The 17,600-nt window shown below is 34.8% G+C and overlaps 1 protein-coding gene across 1 annotated transcript; it reads right to left on the bottom strand.

Annotated features, from left to right (window-relative positions):
• Positions 1 to 164: 164 nt before the first annotated feature.
• Positions 165 to 8,920, bottom strand: LOC121259703 (serine/threonine-protein kinase CTR1). Its single transcript, XM_041161418.1, has 15 exons — positions 7,607 to 8,920; positions 7,024 to 7,322; positions 6,718 to 6,862; positions 5,709 to 5,824; positions 5,056 to 5,264; positions 3,666 to 4,106; positions 3,514 to 3,554; positions 3,069 to 3,137; positions 2,030 to 2,130; positions 1,858 to 1,942; positions 1,676 to 1,774; positions 1,515 to 1,583; positions 990 to 1,121; positions 739 to 833; positions 165 to 293 (listed from the first exon to the last, which is right to left on the bottom strand). Exons 1-15 carry the CDS (start codon positions 8,363 to 8,365, stop codon positions 191 to 193), a joined length of 2,763 nt encoding a protein of 920 aa, XP_041017352.1. The 5' UTR covers positions 8,366 to 8,920; the 3' UTR covers positions 165 to 190.
• Between the last annotated feature and the right edge of the window lie 8,680 nt (positions 8,921 to 17,600).

Genomic DNA, 17,600 nt, shown 5'->3' with positions numbered 1-17,600 from the left:
GCTTGGTGGGTATAATTGCCTCTCTTTTTTTTGGAATGGGTTAGACTAGCAACGCAGCTAGATATAGTTGTCAACCACCAAAAAGGTTGAATCTATTTGGTTATTCGACTCCAAAGCAGCTTGGGGTATTGGAGAATGTTTCATATTGATATATATATTATGGAGTGACATTGGGTGGAGTACCCCCTGGCTAGGTTACGTTCCCACCCATCTGTATTAACTGCACTGGAGACTTAAGCAACTTCTTCAGGGATTGAACTATAGTAGCAAAAGATGGGCGCTGAACAGAATCACTGCCAAGCAAAGTAAGAAACCCGTTAGAATTCAACCAAGATTTTCAAATTAACAATTCACTGGACAAAATGCATTCCCGAACTTCCAAAAGATTAAGTGTAAATGCATGCAAAATTATGTCAAGCATTATATTGGCCAAATTCTTATATGAATATTAAATTTTGTTTCGTGTTATATTCGCTACTCGGAAGCCAATGACATGTCGATATGATGGCATACAAGACTCCCACGTTGTGTACAAGGTTAAGAGTGCAAGCTAGGCATGCTTTGTAGGATAAGCTGCATGTTTGGCATGATGCCATGCAGTGATGTTCTTGTGTATTCCTAAGAAATTAATTAAAAACTCAAATCCGGAAATTTCAACAAGACAAGGCACTTCCCTTTTAAAAATTTAAAATATGATTGAAATACTAGAAATTGGCTAGTGGCTTCAGGCACACTTACTCAGCCCAGCATGATTCAATTAGGGAAGCCAACACTGGGGAGACATTCTGAGGGATAGCTGGCCTTCTGTTTTGGAAAGCAACAGCTCCAACAACCTGAAAGTGTGCACGATCAAATTCAATGTGTGGCAGGTGTTGTGTTGATGTTGATAACCACAAAAATGATTACTGATACCGAAGATTAACGGGTCAAAAGCAGAAACAAACGTTCAAAAGTAAACTCTATAGCTGATCTTGATCCTCATAGATTACCTGTGCAGGGCTAAGTCCACTCCAAGGTTGTTGCATGGTTACAAGCTCCCACAGGATCACTCCAAAACTGTAAACATCAGACTTCTCATTCGAGGGCTCTCCACGAAGGAACTCTGGAGCCATCCACTCAGGCTGAAAATAAAAGCAAGAGTGTTACATGTTGACTGATGCACTGCAAAAAATTTCAACCTGCAAAATTTTGACCAAATTATCCGACTTTCAACAGAGAAGATAATGAGCAATAGAGTTGATGAGGGTGAAAATTCATAACGACTGGGATGAAGATTCTAAAGGCTAAGCATTGTGAATAAATTTGCTGATTCTTTACAAGGAAATAATGCCAACATTTCTACCTTTTTTTTTTTTTATACTTCTGGGGTTGAGAATTTGCTTCCCCATATTCCAAGTATATGAGGCAAAATCTGTTCCCCAAAAGTAAGGAACTGAATAGAGCACGCCAGGGTTATTTGTAAAGGTATGAGAGATTTTCAAACAGTTAATATTGCTAGTGAGAGAGAGGCTTACAGTTCCAGCAACAGACTTCGATGAGATGAAAGTGTTCGCTTTGAATCTGGACAAACCAAAATCGCATACCTGAGCAAAAATGCAAGAACTTAGTTATGTAACCACACCTAGAGAAATTAGAATTCTGAAAAAAGAAAGCATCCATTCATTTGTCATTATACCTTTACTGTCCAATTTTTATCCACCAATAAATTTGGAGATTTAAGATCCCAATGCACGATAGGAGGGCTAAGACAATGGAGATAATTGACCCCCTTGGCCTGCATCCAGTATAGAGACATAAATTCTTGTTAACAGCAAGCACTATTAGCAGCTAAAATGGTAAATAATAACTAGTACAGACCACATCCAATGCCATGCGCAACCTCCTCCTTTTATCGGTTAGTTCACCAGAAGCTGGCCTGTGTATGAGGCGGTATAGACTACCCCTGTTCCAAAACAGAATGAGGAATCGTCAATGAACATCAATTATGCAACTTGCTTCAAAAAAAAGGGGAGAGAGAGAGAATTAAAACCTAGGCAGATATTCTGTTACTATTGACAGATGTGGACGCTTTGTCACTGCACCCATGAAGAGAACCACATTTGGATGCCTTACACGTTTCATTATTGCCACCTGAAAACAATCTGAAAAATTAAATCTTTACCATTTATAATATAACTTACTTGTTTATCCAGTTATCATCTGCTCATTTTATAAGTCGTGGACACACAAGAAAATGCATGCAGATTTTACACCTAACAAATCGAATATACCTATCTTGAGAGGCTAAAATCTATCAAAATATTGTACTCTTGAGAACTGATACAACCACAATCCATTCACAATCAATTCACAACTTTATAAAAAAATTAATTTTTTCAAAGTTTAAACACATCAAATTAAAGCAAAAGTCAAAAGTAATTCCCAAAAAATTACTACTTTATTATTGAGTTGTATAAAAGTTGTGAAAGAGTTGTTTCTTTATCATTTTTCTATATTCTCGTATCAATACAATAGCCAGTAAACCTGGAATGCATTTAGCGAGAACATATCAAAGGTGAAAGGTATAAGTAGACTACTTTATTATTGAGTTGTATAAAAGTTGTGAAAGAGTTGTTTCTTTATCATTTTTCTATATTCTCATATCAATACAATAGCCAGTAAACCTGGAATGCATTTAGCGAGAACATATCAAAGGTGAAAGGTATAAGTAGACATTAGTCTTGCTGGTATTTGAAACATAAAATCCCCAATGGCATCCACATGTTGAATGTATTGGAGCAAAATCAACAAAAAATCCCAGGATTATCAAATGTGTCAAGATAAAAGATTGCAATTTTGGATCACATGAACAGCTATCACTCGCTTCAAATAATGACCTTATGTCAAAGCAGCGATGTAAAGACACCGAATGGTGAACAACACATTCAAGAGTCCAAGACACAATAAATAGTTAATAAAAAGATAGAACCCCCCCCCCAAAAAAAAAAGCCTTAAATTTTGACTCAAACAACCTCATCACCCAGTATAGGTTTATGGTATCTGAAACTCTTTGGTTACCACGTACATACCTCTCTTAGAAACTCCTTCAATTGATCATCTTCAAAATCCTGCATGGTAAGAACCTTGACTGCTACATCCTGCAGTTGTGCAGGCGATATGTATATTACTTAATGGAGACAAAAAATGGCATTACAATATACAAAAAGAACATTTTCTTTTCTTCTTTTTTTTTTTTTTTTTTTTTTTGGTGGGGGGGGGGGGGGGGGGCGGTAAAGAAAATTAAGATTCAAAATAAAATATTTCAAGGATTTGAAAACATCATAGATTGGACACGCTTCAAAATTAATAAAACAGAATGACAGCAAAATGCTATATAATAACACTAATTTATGCGTCCATAGATAAAACATAAAGAGTCAATGCATCAGCGCACTCTCCATCAGAATCAAACCTTAATTGATACTCCACAAAGTTATATATCGATTACCAAATCACATGGTACAAAATACTCACCGATCCATGCCATTCAGCACGATGCACGGTCCCGAATGACCCTGCAAGGAGAACAGGATTATAATACTTGAGAATTTCATACTTGAAGAAATGTCATTTTTAAAATGCTAGAGAAATGCAAAATATGTCTGATCAAGAAGTAGAGGAAGTACCAGCGCCAACACGCTCCTTAATATGCAACTCATCCCATGATATCTCAAGCCAGTCCATTGCAAGAGACGGTTCGAGATTCAAGTATTCTGGGATGGTTACAGCAGGGAATCTCCCTCGACTTTCAAGTCTACTATCGACCTCCTTCATAACCAACTGGTTTGATAAGCTAATCATAGGTTGGTTGGTGCTGTTCCCTATGACTGGATTTCCAGATTCAAAAATATCTTCTTTGCAAATTGATTGTAGGACCACTTTGTCTTCACCAAGCCTGGAATATTCGTGTAGCAATGCCTCAGGAACAGAATCCTGAGATTTTGAAACATTTCCCTGGCAAAATGGTAAAATGGGACTCCGAAGTATGCAACCTTCAGCAGCATTCCCTTCCAACTCAACAGGTGTTAGAGATGATTCCATCATTTGTGGGCCTTCTTCCCCAAAACCTGCAAGGAATTGATCATCGATCTCGACAGACAACATTTGCTATGTAGGCTTGCCATATTATTGGATACATACTCAGACATCTCATATTAGAAAATAATGAAACGGGCTGTCTTGTTTCGACGTAGTAGAAAAATCTCAAGAGTAATGCACAAAGAATCCATGCTTTCAGTTATTTCATGATTGCAATACAGCCATTTATACCTAACTAAGAACGGAGCGATGAAAATTTAAGGATATAATACATTAGTCCAGCCAAAAGACAACTGGAGGAGATTTCATACCACAGACAGGTTCTAACACCAACAAAAAGAAAATTGGAACCATTTCAGCCACCTCTTTCAGAGTGTAAAAACTCAAAAGTTTAATGGTCAAGTAGAAAGCAACGGGAACAACAACAAATCCAGATTTTCATGGTGAACACAGCAGAAAGTTTTTAGCCGAGGGTTTAACCAGAGAAGAATATATAGTTCAAGGTACATGCACACAGGTTGTGCACAATGTTCAGATGTTTGAAACCATTTCAGCCGCACCACTTTCAGAGGGCAAAACATCAAAATCCGATTTAAAAATAAACAAACAAGAGAAACAACATCAGATCCAGACTTCAAAACAGCAAGTTTTTAGCATAGGATTTAACCTGAGAAGGATAGAGTTCAAGGTACATGCACACATATTATACATGTTGTTTGCATGCGTCACAATCTCGTTATTTTAAGTTACATTTCATAATCATTTTAATGAAGGTTTTGTCTACAGGATTTGTATTGTATTGCAAATCCTTAAATCTTTCCCCGGTTGAAGTTATCTGGACCAAGACATCTCAATGTATCGATATAGTTACATTGACGCCTTCACCTCAATTCAATGAGTTATCCTTTGGCCCTTAATGTAAAAAGAACAAAAACCAATAGCAAAAAAAGGGTCCAAGGTACGCAAAATGTATCACACCTGAAAACAGAGGATTTATGGGAGGAGCACGCATGTGATCTGAATTCATAATTTGACAAGATGATGCACTATCCATGTAAGGTTGATGGGATTCTTTTAGATGAGAACTTTGAAATGGTGAAGGCATTGAACAAAGTGATCCTCCATTGATTGAGGAATCTGGACCATGAACATTTCCTGGTTGCCCAACTAGATCAACTACATACTCCCTGTCAAAAAATACAACATAAAACAATAAGGCATGGAATGGTATAGGAAAATGCCATACAAACTACCCTCATATCAAGCATTTATTGGAGTCCAAACGTAATGCAACCTAATACAAAAATAATAGCCAAATAACAAAGTTCAAGCTGGTAGAGCATCAAACATGATACACCTTAATAATGAGTACGCATCTATCAAACATGATACACCATCATTGGGTTGAAGATAGCAAACATAAGTGCACAAACTTGAGAATGACCAATGTTGAGGTCAGAATTGTTTAGCCAAACAAAACGATATGGCTCAAGGAACGAATTGAATTTCTAATTGCCATATTTGGAAGAAATTAATATGCCTAATCATCTTGTGGCCATTTTGGATTTTAATGAACCTTCAAATTTTATTCGCAAGAAATGAGACATGGAAGAGCAGATAATGTGTCAAACCTTGAGGACTGTTTGTTGTCCTCTACTTTGACAAGGCAAGAAGAGCGATGATCAGCTGCACAGTACTTGCAACCTCGAGCTATGCGGCATGGCAAACCTATGTAGTCTGCCAATTTCTGTAGGGGAAAAATATACCACCCATTCAGTAATCTGTATTATTACCCCCCACTCCAAAAAAAAACAAGACACAGATTAATTATGTCTCCTAATTTGAACTTGAAGAATGATCCAGCCATCATTACACTCATGTCCCCACCAAAACTGAGAAAGAGAACAAAAAACGTACGTGGCCAAAAGTAATTTTGTATTGTACTTTATACATTTTGCTGATAAAAAATAGTTTTAAAGAGAGCAAAATTTTAATCTGAAAATATCCATTAGAAACATATGTGATCAAAGAAGCTGTCATCTGAACACATACAATAGAAATAAATGTGATCACAGAAACCTCAACGACACTGAATAACAGATACCATATTCAATGCATAGTGTTTAGCATAAAATACAACCTTATCTGCACGCCACAGGAGTTAACTGGCTCTGCCTTTCTGATAATACAACATATTGGACTCAGCTGTTCAATGCCACTCTAAACACATAATGTGAAGAAACTGGTATGTTACACTATTTGACCAGAAACATGCACTGTGTAACAAAACTACAGAATTACTAGGCAATCAGACACCATTGGTCTCACTATCCAAGCGAAGTTCAAAATCTCAAGGATCCCAGGCACAAGGACTCAGAACAATGATTAAAGTTATGCATGGATCCCAGGCACAAGGACTCAGAACAATGATTAAGCTTGCATAACTTTAACCTTCAAACCTGCCAACTGGTAACTTCTTCTGAATACCACGTCCAAAAGAGAATTACAACAATGAACCCATCTATATTTAGTGTGGGAGAGACTTCTCAAAACCAGTTAAGTGAACTTGCGACTTTATTAAAAAAATAAATAAAAAAGAAGTCAAATTAGTGAACCTAACTGCATGGTGCATTCCATCACCTTGAAAAGAATGGCACGATGCCTGCAAAGTCCGATAGAAAGACTGCCAATAGGGAGCACAATGCATTGCTGAAATTCCCTCAATCTCTCGCTAACTAATTTCCAGCGCATGTGGATATCTCCTTGCTCCACTGGAAAAGTGCCCCTTAAAAATTGGGAAAATTTGAATCACTTAAAATACATAAGCCAATAAACCATCTTCATTGTTCAAATTTACCAGCGCCTCCCCCCCACCCAACCCCCCCCCCCCCCCCCCCCCCCCCCCCCCCCCCCCCCCCCAACAAAAAAAAAAAGGGCGAAACCTACCCCATGTAGATAGCAACAAGTTTGCCTAGCTTCTCCACCAACATTAAGGTATTCTCTGAAGCACAATACAATTCTTGAGCTTTATCTTCAAGTTCCTTAAGGCGAGAGTCTCCACGTCTATCAACAAGCACCACCTCCATAGAAGTTTCACTGGGGTCAATTGCTTTAAGCGACATCAATGGTGGCAGCCGCCTACCTTCCTCCACATCATTACACATCAGCCACAGATACGGATTCATTCCCAATATGTTATAGAAACCGTCTGATATCTTGTCAGTGTAAGACAAGCAACCACTAACCTGAACAACAGGCAAACTCACATTCGTTGAAAGATGATTTAGAGGAAGTTAAACGCTTAAAACATTCCAAATAGCGGTAGAGCTAGCTAATTGAATAAAAGTTAAAAGCGTTATTAAGTAACTCACAATGATCACAGGTAATTAACTTTATAGTATATATAGCAATATATTTGTAAGGCTCCATGGCTAAGTAGATGGAATGAAGCAGTATATAAATTCTAGATAGGAGCTCAATGTGAAAATTAATAACGGGTTTGCATGCATGCGAGGCCTAGAGAGAGTACCCAGAGACGATATGAAACAGTTTCCGCATCCGAAGCCAGCACCGGTCCACCCTCAACCATAAGCAAGGGCTCACAAGTGAGACTGGCTTGAGAAGCAAGCCTCCTAGCAAGAGTAAGCTGCAGATAGTGACTCTCCCTCACCCTCCTCGCCAAGCTATCCCCACGTGTCTCCACCACCACCACCACCTCCTCCTCCTCCTCTTGCCTCGTAGTCGTGGTCGAGTCCTTAACGTTATTGCTGGAAAAATTGCCATCCAACGTCGTCGTCCCGGAAAACAAACTCCCTGCATAGCTGCTACCCACACTGGAGAGCCTCGGCAGTGAGACCTGGCGATCGAAATTCCTGTCAATAGCCCGATCCTTCACGGGCTCCGTGTCATGGGGAAGCAAAAGCTCTCGGTCCTCCTCGTCACGTGACAACCTCAAAGCCCTCGACGACGACTTCACATGAGAGTACTGCTCCTCCTTTCTCTCAACCAACCAGTCACAAAAGGCCGCAAATTGCTGCTTCTTGGTTTGGAACCTTTCGCCGCGCGTGAAAAGATCGGATACAGCTGAGATGTCCTTCTTGGCGATCGTGAACGACCCGCCCTTAGATGACTTTGGGTCGCTTTCGATGTTAAAGGTTTCTTTGCTTGTACATGCGGAGCCGGTGACTTTCTTCTTCTGCTCGTGATCCAATAGTTGCTCGGACGAAAACGGCTCGAAACTCCGGTCCGGGAATTGCCTGGGGAAGAAGTAAGTCGTTTTGTGAGGCATTCTTTCACGTGTTCACAAACTCGCACCTACTCACGCGCACACTTCGTTGGCTCTCTCTCTCTACCTTGCGTATCAAAGGAAATGGAAACCCGACTGAACGGCAATCCCTGTGAATCTCTTTCGCAGTCTTCAAGTTTCAAGTCACAGGTACGTACGAACGTACGGAAGTAAGCACGCGTTCCTCCTCCAAAATCCAAACGGACCATCAACAGAACCACCAAATCCTCCAGAACTTTGCTTCACTACAAAGAAACAAAAACTAAACTCCACTTTCAAAAACAACGAATTTTTTTCTTCTCTTTCTGAGCCCGACTTCAAACGCGATCTCGGAGCCAACAGCTTGAGACTGGAAGAAGAGAGAGTAGAAACGCTGCCTATTGGATAGCAAAAGGCGGTGGTTTGGAAGAGGAAGAGAAGGAAGCGCACTGTGACGTTGGGTGTGTATTTTAAGCAGGGGGACCGAAGAGAACGAATCGAATCGGTGGGAAATCGAATTAACAAAAAAATAAGAAAGAGGAACTAACGGGCGCAGGGAGTGTGGATGCGCACCTTTTGTAGCGAGAGCACACGTTAACTTTAGGACGAGGGACTTGCGACACGTAGTATTAAGGCACAGGATGTGCGCAATGCGCATCGTGAGTAGGCTAGATGAGCTAGAATCGAACTTAGAAAGAAAAATGCTTGTACGTAAAAATGTTAAAAAAAAAAAAAAACTTATTTTTTCACATTTGATTATATGCCTGAAAATCATAAAATTTAAAATTTAAATTTAAAAAATAAAAATAAAATGAATCTTATAAATAAAAATACAAATATATAACGTTACTCGTGATGAAAAAAAGGAAACGGGAGTACCGGTATTGGTTTTATTGGTGGGAAGTTGAGGACTTTCAGCGTCGAAAATCGAAAATTAATTATGGTTGGATCGGGCAGATCTCAGCCGTCAAATAAATATATATTTATCAGTCTGGAGTCTTCTTCGTCTTTTTGTTGAGTTTATTTTTTAATACGACGGCATGTGACGGTTGATGGGGGTTGATGTACAGTTTGTAGTCCATGCTGTAAAGGCAGTTTGGCTAATAATAACACCTTTGGCTTCGTAAACTACATGTCCCTCCCTCCCTCGGTTCTGTCTATATATCCCCTGTGCTTTTCGGTGTTTGTGACGTCGTCTTTGGACATCATCCACTTCTTTTTCTTTTTTCTAACGTCTTTGTTCGTATAAATTAAGATTTTTTTTTTTTTTTTATGTACATAATTTGACCATGGCTAGTTTGGTTTAGACCATGCTCGTTTTGATCGTGAGGAATACTGAAAGGAACAGTTCTTTTCATCTCTCTTTGATCTAAAAACTAATTCCCATGGCTGCTTTGCTTTATGCATGTCTCGTGGAGTCTAAAAATCATCAAATTTACACATGTTGATGTTGGGTTTGGGTTTGGGTTTGGGTTTGTCCTGTGATTTTAGTGGTAATGTTTGCATATCGGTCAATATTGATGGGCTTGATTGAAATGGAATTTGAGTAGGGCATTTCATTTCATTTACTAATAAGAACGATGACATAAATCTATTTGTAAGTATATTTATTAATAACTATATAGCGTATGAAATATTTTAATTAAACGTATTGAAATATAGTGCAAGCTCTGGACTTCTAGTCTAGTACCATATAAAATTATGTTTTTATATTCCTTTTATGTGTGGCCCAAATTCTCTCTTAATGAGTGAGTCTAATATATTAGTATTTAATTAAATAGAATAGAGTGTAAAGTAAGAGTTTAAATCCATGACTTGTACTCTAATATTATATGAAATTAATATTTTTTTAAAAAATTAAGTTGATAAAAAAATTATTATTTATATTGTATCATAACAATTTTACTGTAACATATTTTGTTTGAAATAAAATTTAATAGAGATGATCACCGTAAACAAACCTGTGGATAGGATTGTAAATCGGTCCGGTCTGGCCGGTGATGGATCTCCATCATTTATGATTTATGATGAAAATTACGTGGTTTTGTTGGCCCGGACTAAATTATTTACACCCTACCCGGGGGTATTCGATCTTTTGGAGCATATAATGAGAATTGATATTTAGAGCAAATTGTGCTCTAAAAAAACAGAGAGAGAGCTCGTGAAAGTACACATAAAATAATAAAATATTAATATATTCTACAATAAATATCAACGTGGCATAGTACAATTTGTTTACAGCCTATCATAAACATGTCGTAAGGCTGTATGAGCCCAATAAATAATAATTAATATAACCAAAATAAAATAAAGGAGTAAAGGACGGTGGTTTCTGGAGCATTATTCAGTCTACAACAAAGAATCTTCACGTTATGGACTTAATTCAGTGCCAGTTATCAGTTATCAGTTTCCCATTTTCGGCATTAAAAATTAAAAAAGAATCGAATGCGGTCCTCAATCGTACAAATAAAGATTAATAAAATTAAACTGCCGATTATGCCCTTGTTAATTAATCACTATTTTAATATTAGAAAGACTTTAATTTTATTGGCCATTATATGCTAATGTGGGTTAGTGACCCTACAAGTTGGAGGACATTTTGTTACTTCTTGATTGGTGGATTTCCTAGTTTAAAATTAAGGTCCATTTGCACGTGAATTGATTGGTTTTTGGAGACAAAAGCAGCGTGATGGGGGGACATTTGCTAGTTGCTACAGAAAGGGAGGCTATTTCTATTTCAAGAAATGAATCCAACAACGTATCTTACTTTAAAGGGGAAAGCAATACATTTTATAAACATAAAAATCTCAGCCACTTTCTTGGAATCCAAACAAACAGCATTAATCTACAGTCTTCCTTGAATCACTTGCATATATAATTGGGAATTCTCTCCTCGTTCTGGCGTGAATGGCTAGTCTTTTTAATTATTAACATTTACTTTGTTGATTATGCATATTCTATTATTTTATTGCCATATACTTCAAAAAAATTAGCCAATATTATAGTTTTAAAATCTCTTGAAATTACTATAAAGAGCGCAACGACTAGATTTCATTTATTCTCTTATAATACTCGACCTAAGATATTACAATATTGAATTGAAAATTTTTCATAATGGATGAATCAATTCTGTCGATAAAGCAATGTCACCTGAACATGAAAGACACGTGTTATGAACTTTTTTTTATTTTTTTGAGTTTTATTTTTTTTAATTACAATCAAAATAACTCACGTCAATATTAATACATAAATTGATTCGCGAATCTGCTCATGCGTAAAATAGCTCATTAAAAATAGAGCAACCGAGATATTAAACAATTAACGGACTCAGAATTAAATGAGCCAACGTTAACAACTTTAATAAGTCTTCAAGCCAAGTTAATATCCAAAGTAACGATAACTTCATTACAAGCCCGTTAAAGATAACGTAGAAGACAAATAAGTGAAGACGAGCAACGATAAGAAATAAATATTATTAAAAAAAATACTAACACGATTCTTTGATACATTGATCAGTTTAATTCTTTGGTAGTTATGTATACTGTACAGATTGATGGGATTCTATTCGATGGGTTTTCTTTTTTTAAGTTCTACTTTGATTTATTTCTCGATTTCCATTTTTTTGGATTCCAAATTCTTTAGAAAGTGTTGGTGATTTGATTTATTCGTATGTAAAATGTAATGGGGATTTTTAAGGAAAGGAAAAGAACAACTCCTTTTTTTTTTTTCCTGTTGTTCTTTGTTCTTTGCATTCACTCAGGTATTCAAAAATTTATAGGTTCCATAATTTTGCGTTTGCAATTATAAAGTTTTACAATTTTATAATGTAGAAAATTATTTAAGAAATGTTTTCCGTTTGTTTCTCTTTTACTGCTCTAGAGCTCGAGCAAGTGCTTCTAGTTGTCATTAAAAAAGCGAATTTTCAAACATTATGGGTTACTTGAATCTGAAGCTCGAAAAGTCGCTCGAGATTGACAATAGGTAGAGAGGCGAGATTCGGCGTGAAGATCAATGAAGATAGAGGAGAGACTTCGGCGTGGGCGTGGGCGTGGGGTGGGCGGGTGAGGGCAAAACCGGTTTACTTGTTAGTAAATTCAGTTTGCATGTAGAGTGTGAGGTGTATAGATTTTAAATCGGCTAATGTATAGATTATTTATTTCATAATAAACATCATTATATAATAAAAAATGATGAAAAATAAATAAATAAAATTAATGTGTGAACATAATTAGTACTGCTATAATAAGTTGGTTAGATACATGAGGATGATGGTTTTTATTTTTATTTCTCCATCCTCGAAATCGAAGATGTATGCTCATTCAATTGTTGTGTGGGTCAGTAATCACATATAATTGCTGTTATATAATTTAATTTGTAATATTTAAATTTATTTTTAAATTAAATTATATCATATAAATAATACGTAAATTAAACTTTTTAAATGAAATTATATTTTTTAAAAATATGGCTCTGCAGTCACTATTCCCAACTACTGTTAGAAACTACCATTAGTTATATTAACATTTTACTTTTAAAATAAAAAATAAAAACCATCTATTATATATGGAATCATGGATTAGTTATGAAGTGATGAACACTTGTTAATAGGAAAAATCTACTTTACCCTCCTAAGGTTACCGTTCAATTCAACTGCTTGTTAAATTTTTGATTTTAAGTTTATTAATATATTTTTTATTTTTTTAAAATATTTAAATATATTAAAAAAATGTAAAAATCAAAAATCAAAAATTGAAGGACTGTAAGCTTAGCCGGCTACTCTTGTTAATAAGCAAGAAATGATGGCATCAGTGAGTACGATTGTAAATTTGTAGTTAACGAGGTTGGACCCTTTTAATTAAGTCAGCAAAATCGTACATTAATATGTTTCACGCACTTGGGTTTTAATTGGAGGATGATTTGACCTTAGACTGTGGGGAGTACTAACATGTGAAGTAACAGAAACCAGATTGAGAGGACAGTTTGATAGATGTGTATGTTTGTGGCAAGTAAAATTTGGAACTACGTACTTGTCGTGAAAAGCGTGCATGAGATGGGTTGCATTTTGCTTTCAAATCCACAGGCCCGCGCACGACCGTGGAATTTAAGCGAGGCTGGCTAGTTAATTGGTGAACGGTAATCATAGGTTACTATCTACTACTCGTTTATTATTTTTTTTTTATATTCGATTGTTTTTTTAATTTAATTAATAGTTAAGAAAGTAATTATTAATAAAATTATATATATATTTTTAACTTTTAATTAAATATGTTAAAAAAATATTTAAAAAATAATAATAAAAACAAAAATTTTCAAATGCACTATAAATAATAAATAAGTAATAAAAAAGAGAAAATATATTTGTAACCGTAAATTGTGTAACCGTCGAGTAATCGCTTTAAAAAATTGAATAAAATATGAGACTCATATGAAAAAAATTAATTTTTTAATAGTAGACTTCACTCTTTTTCAAAACGATTATACAGTATTTACATACTTCATAGTTATATGTAGAATTACTTAATAAAAAAATAGTAATTTTATTATGATAGTAAAAAGATAGTAACTTTATAACTATCCTTAATAAACAGCCCTGCATGAAAAGGTGTTTAACGTGTATTTTTGTTTTAGGTTTAGCCTTTATTTAAATAAAAGTTGGAATTAGAAGAAGGATTTTCTATTAATTAACCTGTTATCTTTTTATCCATATCAAACATCAAAATACCCACAATATATATGAGTAAAATTACACGGTTATCCTACTTGTATTTTACTGATTTGTAAATGTGATACTACTTTCAATTATTTTCAGATGATATTTTATTTAAAAAAGTTTAAGAATTGATAGAAAATATTATCGTATTACAATAAATAAAAATGAGATAATAGTATAACATGCAAAATCATTTTATTGGCATAATATATATATATATATATATACACACCATCAAGTTGTTTGATCAAATAAAATTGCTTGCCCAAGAATTACTCTATCACTATATCATTTTAAATTAAAATTATATAAATAATTTTATTAATGAATTAAATATATTTTAAAATTATTTAATAATTATTGGTTAGAATATCCACCTCCCAACGGTAAACTCAGCATGCCATGATAACTTACATCAAATACACCACCAATGTGGTAGCACGGTTGTTACGAGTTGGTATTTTATGACTTCGAAGTCAGGAGTTCGAGTTAAGATATAAGTTGAAATTATTTGTGATAATAAAGCTTGACCTTTGAGTCATAAGATGAACTTTGGACTTGCTAGATACTTTAGAGACATTGTGGTGACAGGCTCACCCTTAAAGCAATAGTTATGACTCAAACCGATTATTTTATAGTTGAAATGAGTTTCTATAATCACATTTAAAGAGAGTTGATACGCTGGTCGTCACAACCTCTCATTTTTTGAGAAGGAAAAAAGTTGCATCAAGTACGAACTTCAAAAATCATTGTCAGTACTGTTACTGGCATTAGTCGAGGTGAGGTAGGGAGCAATTTTCGTGCAATGAGCCGTGGAGGGCCATCACCGCCACCGGTTGCTTCACCCACCAAACTCCATGGTTCACTATTTTTTTTTTCTTATTTTTTTAAATTTTGAAATATTGTGTACATTATATTTCAAGTATATCAAAACTAGCTAATTAATTAGGTTTTAATGTTTAATTATTGGATATTTGGTTATTAGAAAATATTCTTTATACGGAATGAAACCTTTTATCCGTTTTTAACGGGCGAATGAAGCCCAACAAAACCAAAGACGAGGAGGAATCGACAAATACGGTTATCTCACCTGTGAACTGGAAAACACAGTCTACACTAATTTGTTAGGTTTGGATTAACAAACACTTTCAATTTTCTTTGCTCGTAATATTTTATTATTATAATTTTTATAAACTTTTATATAAAATATAATAAATAATTTAATTTTTTAAAATTTTAAAATAATAATATTATTAAAAAATAATATTTTATTTAATTTTTAACTTTTATTTCAATTTATTTCTTCTCAATTTACTATTCAATTACACTCTATGGTGGGGACCTCTCCCCCTCTCTCTCTCTCTCTCTCTCTCACAATTACACTACGAAACCAGACAACATTTAGAAAGCCAATCCATTTCGGTCCCATCCTTCCTACTTTATTTATTTTGATCGACGAATTCTATATATTTGACTAATCCGCCAATAAAAGAAGGGACAGCAACGCTGGCCGTTGGATGGGGCTACCACAGACAAAATAATTCAGTTTAATTAATTTGGACGGCCCTTAACCACTAGTCCCCACTCCCAGCTCCATTAATACCCTTAATACGAAAATATTACGACCAACGACTCCGACTCATGCACTTTGTTTCGGAATACGAGTAGGTAATAATTTCTAAATGCGCATTTGTTTTAGAAAGATATTTGTACGAAGAGAAGTGCTGCAGTAAAAAAATATATATATAAAAATAAATTTGTAAACTGATATAATTTTATATTATATTTATTTTATGATAAAAATATATTTACAATCTAACGTACTTCATTAAATTACGTAAATTTATAAATTTATTTTTATAAAATTTATTTGTAACTAAAATATTTATCTTTTGTGAAATCTCTTTATAATTATAACACTTATTTTAATTTAATTTTTAAAAATCACATGATCGTATTCTTTTTTTATCCTGCTAGGAGAGATCATTCTTTTTTTTTTTCTTTTTGTCATTTTTTAAAAAAAAAATAATAATTTTTTTTATCATCATTATTCATTAAGAAAAAATAAAAAATATACAAATTCTATAATAGTCACTTTCTTAATTATTACGTAAAAAATTAAAAAAATAAAATAAATGCAAGGCAAGCTCATGTGTTCATTTAGCATTATCCTTCATATAATCAGCAATTTTATGCACTGTTCATGCAATGCACTAATAATTTCACTGTATAAAATGATCCCCGCAGATGCAAATATTTTGAATGCCCCGAAATTTGGAAATCTCGAACCCTCGCAAGGTTTAAGAATACACCTAATAATTTGTATCAACACACATGTTCGGTCGCTTCGTGTGATTAAAGTGAATCATGTGGTCTTCTTTAATCCTCATTTTTTCCTTTCCCTTTCATACCCCTATTGTCACATATAATAAAGGTTTACGTAGATGGTATGGATTGCTTGTGAATAACAACATTAGATGCCGGATTTGGTCCAAGTTTCTAATATTTCATGTATATATAGTTGGAAAACTCTCTTTCATAGAAACCCATGACAACGAGGTTTTCTGGTCTAAATAATTATAAGGAGGAGCAAAACAAACTTAGAATCAGTACTGTTATTTAAGTCGATGGAATTAAATAAAATATTTTGAAAAAAGAATCCAGATTATATTACTAATTCATGAGGTTGGATTTGGGTGGCTGAGACATTGAGATTGGTAGGAAGATCAAGATAATTCAAGTTGGCAAACTTCCAAGCTCTTCGCCTACATGAACTAGCTGTTTAATTAAAGTCCAGGCCTTAATTCTTATTTAAAATTGAGAATCTCGAAAAAGATAAATGCATGAAATTAGTCCAATCAAAATTCAAATTTATTACTACTACATGTATAAAATTGATCTTGACCATAATAATAAATAGTCAATAAATAATTAAAGACCCACTAATTTGATTACAAACTTGAAAATATTGAGTGTTAACATCGTGTTTCGCGTATTTTTGGACCAAGTTCTGATAATTTAGGTTTTCAAAAAACTGACCATGCGCATGGTAGAAAAGAGTATTATAGCTTTGAGAGGGCAGCCTTAGGATTAGGTAACTTCTGATGTCAAAATTAGTAAATATTATTTAAATGTAGTAAATAAGAAATAGAGTCTAGTGATCAGATATATATTCTTGTACCTGAGATATGCTATTTATACTCGAGGCATGAAGAGTAAATAGTGCATGTTACCATGACGGTCGTGTTCCCCGTATTGTTCATTGTGTCAGAGTTTGTATTGTTTATTATGTTAGAGTTTTTAAGTGAGTCATGGCTATGCGGCGATGTCATTTAACGTGGCATGTTGCCCGGGTGTTAGGCTATTAATGTGGTGTGATTATCCGACCTCCTTCTCTCAGTCTATCTTCATTCTGATCCGTTCATATCTTATTTGTCAGTATATCAACGGTTCTCCGTATATCACGCCTGCTGTGTATGTGGGCACTCGATGACTAAACATTACCCGAGGAGTCCTCAGATCAACGTGTCCCATCTTTTGCAACACTAT

The sequence above is a fragment of the Juglans microcarpa x Juglans regia genome, chromosome 4D (assembly GCF_004785595.1).
Source record: "Juglans microcarpa x Juglans regia isolate MS1-56 chromosome 4D, Jm3101_v1.0, whole genome shotgun sequence".
NCBI classification, from domain to species: domain Eukaryota; kingdom Viridiplantae; phylum Streptophyta; class Magnoliopsida; order Fagales; family Juglandaceae; genus Juglans; species Juglans microcarpa x Juglans regia.
This window is presented reverse-complemented; position numbering and strand designations above follow the sequence as displayed.

What these genes read in the sequence shown, in the direction of transcription:
- LOC121259703 (XM_041161418.1), bottom strand. Translation starts at nt 8,365, where the DNA reads ATGCCTCACAAAACGACTTACTTCTTCCCCAGGCAATTCCCGGACCGG. An exon ending in ATAAAAATTGGACAGTAAAG is followed by an intron (nt 1,584 to 1,675) that starts GTATAATGACAA and finishes ATTTTTGCTCAG; the next exon opens with GTATGCGATTTTGGTTTGTC. An exon ending in GTGGACTTAGCCCTGCACAG is followed by an intron (nt 834 to 989) that starts GTAATCTATGAG and finishes GCACACTTTCAG; the next exon opens with GTTGTTGGAGCTGTTGCTTT.